General features: G+C 38.0%; 1 protein-coding gene across 2 annotated transcripts in view; it reads right to left on the bottom strand.

The window, feature by feature from the left end:
• Positions 1–352: 352 nt before the first annotated feature.
• nipsnap1 (nipsnap homolog 1 (C. elegans)) overlaps positions 353–4,088 on the bottom strand; it is a 14,926-nt gene continuing 11,190 nt past the window's right edge. For both annotated transcript variants that reach the window (XM_024275691.2, XM_024275690.2), the window contains exon 10: positions 353–907. In XM_024275691.2, coding sequence (XP_024131459.1) covers positions 843–907 — 65 coding nt within the window. In that variant the 3' untranslated portion in view covers positions 353–842. The remainder of the gene's footprint in view (positions 908–4,088) is intronic.

Genomic DNA, 4,088 nt, shown 5'->3' with positions numbered 1-4,088 from the left:
CTAATAGTGTTTGTGTGTTTCTGGTTTTTAAAATGAGAAATTTTGGTCCATTTATTCAAAATTACATTGCGAGTTCAGATACAAATTTTTGTCAAACATTTTGGTTTTTTAAATATAATTTTTAAGGGTCTTTGATCTGGGCTAACTTTTAGGTACACAATATATATGACTTTATAAACTTAGACAATCATTTTTCTGAAAAAATACGCAATCTTATTTACTGCATAATTTGTGTTGTCCTGAAACATCAAAGTCATTAACTGCATTCAGAATTTCAAATCAGTTGATTTAATAATAATAAATAAAAAAGAACAAAACTATAAATGAGTTAACAAAATAAAAGTTGAACCAGTAATTATTCAGTTTACCATTGTGTTTATTCACAAGTGGTGGTAAAACATTTTTCGATTTCATGTCACAATTTCAAAGTTGAGCAACAAGTGTTTTATTTTGAAAATCACCACTCTTTCATACCAGGAGTAAACAATTTTTATTTGGTCGCCACTCCTTACAGCTACATTTACACAACCACATGGTCTGTTGTTCCAACACTGGAGTCTGCAGAATGACTTCTTCTCAATACAAACTCTTAGTCTGTCATCATAACTCACGAATATCACTTTGTTGTCCAACAAAGTTGACCAAAGCATGTAAAGACACAGAAAATGAAGAATCTCAAATGTAGGCGACTATAAATATTGTTTTTTTTTAGATGGCTGGAGTGAAATGTAGACTAAAACATTGATGTAACACAGATCATCCAGCAGATTAAAAAATATAGTCGTAAGAGCAGATATGTCAGAGTTTCAGGCAAAGAGTTGATTGCAGTTTCAGTTCTCTTCTCATTGCAGAGGTGAGCTCTCAGTGGGAATCATTATTCTGGACTCCATACTTCTGATCAAAGGCACTGAAACGAGCAGGAAGAGAAAGTTACAAAATCTTCCATTTATGTGTTTAAAAACCATATTTTATCATTTTTTTTGAACGATTCTGTTTCTCACCTGGAGAACCCAAGAACCATACATTTATTTGACTTTTTATGTTTGTCAGTAGCCAAAAAAAAAAGAAAAAAAAACTCTGTGGAAGTTGAAAACAGCTTGCCCTACTTTTATCGTTTTCTTGTGAGAACAAATTTTGTTTTCTTTAAGAAAACAAGATAATATCTCGTTATAACGAGAAAACCAACTTTGTTTTGTCAGGATCTTCACCTGTTTCAAGTCTCTTTATTTTGTGGTTAGCAACAAAAACAGCAGAGGAACGCGCCACGAAACTTGTTTTTAGTGTATTTTATTTCATTAGTGGGTCTACGTTCCTCAGACGCCTTCATTCCGTCTCATGTACCAGCCCTCCTCCCTTTATTTTTTCAAAACCTCAGAGCAAACAGGTTGATTGACCTATCACAGGACCGACGAGAATCCGAGCACGGTGCGTTTACTGAGCTCCGGACATTAGCGAACCCAACTATCCCAATTTAGGCCACCACTATGCTTTTGTCAATTTTATACAATCCGCAGCAAAACAAAGTAGTTTTACAGAAAAAAAATGTTGACACTATTTAATCAATTACATATAAATCAGTTCTGGTGTTCGACATTTTCTCTGATAAACTGCTTTGTTTTGCTGCAGATGTCTGGAGTTCAGTGAACGCACCACGCAGACACGCTCGGCAGCCCAGAATTCTGTCAGTCTGTCAATGTTTGTTCGGGTTATTGGGGAAATAAAGGGAGGGGGCATGAGAAGGAATTAAGACGTTTAAAGAGCATAGATCAATTCCATCCATCCATCCATTTTCTTGACCGCTTCTTCCCTGTCGGGGTCGCGGGGGTGCCGGAGCCTAACCCGGCTACTGAAGGGCGAAGGCGTGGTACACCCTGGACAGGTCGCCAGTCTGTCGCAGGGCCTCATTCACACACCCAGTCACTCACACAGACACACATAGATCAATTAATAAATAAAAAATAAAATAAAAACAACTTTTGTGGAGTGTTTTCTTCTACTGTTTTTGTTGTTAATCACAAAACTGAAGAGACATGAAACAGGTAAAGTCTCCGTGTCTCCATGCGGGAAAGGGAGCGGCGGACGCTTCATTCTTCATTCTTGATCATCTTGGATCTCTTTATAATGAGAAAACTATTAAAAAAAATAGGGCAGGCCGTTTTCAGCTTCCATATGATTCCCTTCACAACTTAAAATTCTATTTGACTAAGAATTTTCACTTTGTTCTTTAAAATAAGAATTGCATTAATGTTGCTTTAGGACTTGTTTTCTAATAAAATAATTTTAAACCTTGAAGGTAGATATTTGGATTATCTCTATGCATACTTTTACCATCTTCACCAAAGGGTCCTCTTGTAGGTTATGTAAAGGATAATGCCTGACGAGGTGTCCATTATCAGAAATTAACAGAGGCATTAATCGTCTGATGTCCACAATTTCTGATAATGGACACTTAAAAGGGCATTATCCCACTTATATCATGGTCACTTAGAAAATCAATAAATACGAAGTCATTGATTAGTGCTTTAATGTTGTTATTTTTAAGTGAACATGGTAAAAGAACCTGCAGCTGGTGTATGAGGACTAGCCAGCGGAGGAAAATATATGCTAAAGGTCATGTTAATTTCAGAGCAAAAGTTCACCTCTTATTGCTTGTTTTTGTCCAGATGATGAAGCTAAAGTTTGTCTCAAAAGAAAAGTAGTTTCCTAGATTGATTTTATTGCAAGAAATATCCACTAATCTAGACTAATTGTCTATCTTGACTTGTCGCCAACCGCTCTCTGCCTCTCTCTTATTGATTGTGTTTTTAGGCACCCAAAACCACACACCCTGCTCTATGAAACTTTTGCTTCCAAAAACACTGCAGGAGCTTTGGGAATTTCCCAGGAGGGGCGTGCAGTTAAAGAGCACACCAGCCCGTCCGCTATGCACACACACAGGCGCGCACATTCACACAGTGAGCCTGCATGGAGAAATGGCATCAGCTGACTCAGAAGCGGCTCGAAAATATTCTGATAATCTCGGAGGATAATTATAATCCAGAGAAGAAGGTATTTATTATGGATTAAATTGTCAAATTCTAGATAGAGATTCACTCTTAACTGAGGAAGGAGGAAGCACGCTTTTTCTTAAGGCACAGAGACAGGGTGACGGTCCTCATGATAAGTTAACAGTCTATTGCTTTGAATAATAATAATAATAATAAAAAAACTATGTTGTGCAATACTCCAAAGTTCTTTAATATATGTTTACAAAGCATGATCAGAACTTTTTGATGAGTATGGATGGTTATGGACGTTCTTCATCCACGGGGGGTGAGATGAGGACTGGTGAGTTCTCCGTATTTGCAGATTCGACGTATTCGCGGAGGTCTTCGGTCCCTAATCTTTGCAAATAAGGGGGAAATACTGTATTTTCATCTCTACAGTCTGTTTAGATACAAAAATATAATTTCTTTGGTCAATTTTGTTGTGAAAAATTGGCTATATAATGAAAATTAACTAGATTTTCTTGTGTGTCCTGGTGTAACTTCCTGCCAGGATTGAAATGGATAATTCATGCTAAAAATAGATCAGACGGCGAAACGATCACTGCACCGTGTGAGCCGTCCATGGAAGACCGCGGCACTCTGGTGTGAACTACACCAGTGGTCCCCAACCTTTTTGGGGCTGTGGACCGGTCAGCCAGTGTGGAGTTATTCCGCGGCCCGGGGGGTGGGGGGGGTTGCATTAAAAACGTTAATCCACTGTGTTATCATGTACAACTTTATTAGCTGGGTCCTCATGACGTCACAACAACAGCTGAACATAACATGACCAACATCGTTTCTACCCCAACACAATGCAAACTTTCTAAAGAAGTTTGTTTTTTGCTCATTTTGCTATCTCGAGATTAAATTTAACCCCATGTATCATGTGACGTGTCGCGGCCTTGACGTGCGTCAAGTGAGGATGTAAATGAGAAAATCCGGTAACTTTTATAAATAAAACATTTTCAAAAAATTAAGATGATGGAGATCAATTGTTCTTTCTGTGCGCCCCGGTAACAAATGACCCCGGGGGTCGGGGACCACTGCTTTAAATGTAATAAT

The sequence above is a fragment of the Oryzias melastigma genome, linkage group LG9, assembly GCF_002922805.2.
Source record: "Oryzias melastigma strain HK-1 linkage group LG9, ASM292280v2, whole genome shotgun sequence".
In the NCBI taxonomy this organism is placed as follows: Eukaryota; Metazoa; Chordata; class Actinopteri; order Beloniformes; family Adrianichthyidae; genus Oryzias; species Oryzias melastigma.
The sequence above is the reverse complement of the archived record's forward strand: the minus strand, read 5'-3'. Positions and strand labels throughout refer to the sequence as shown.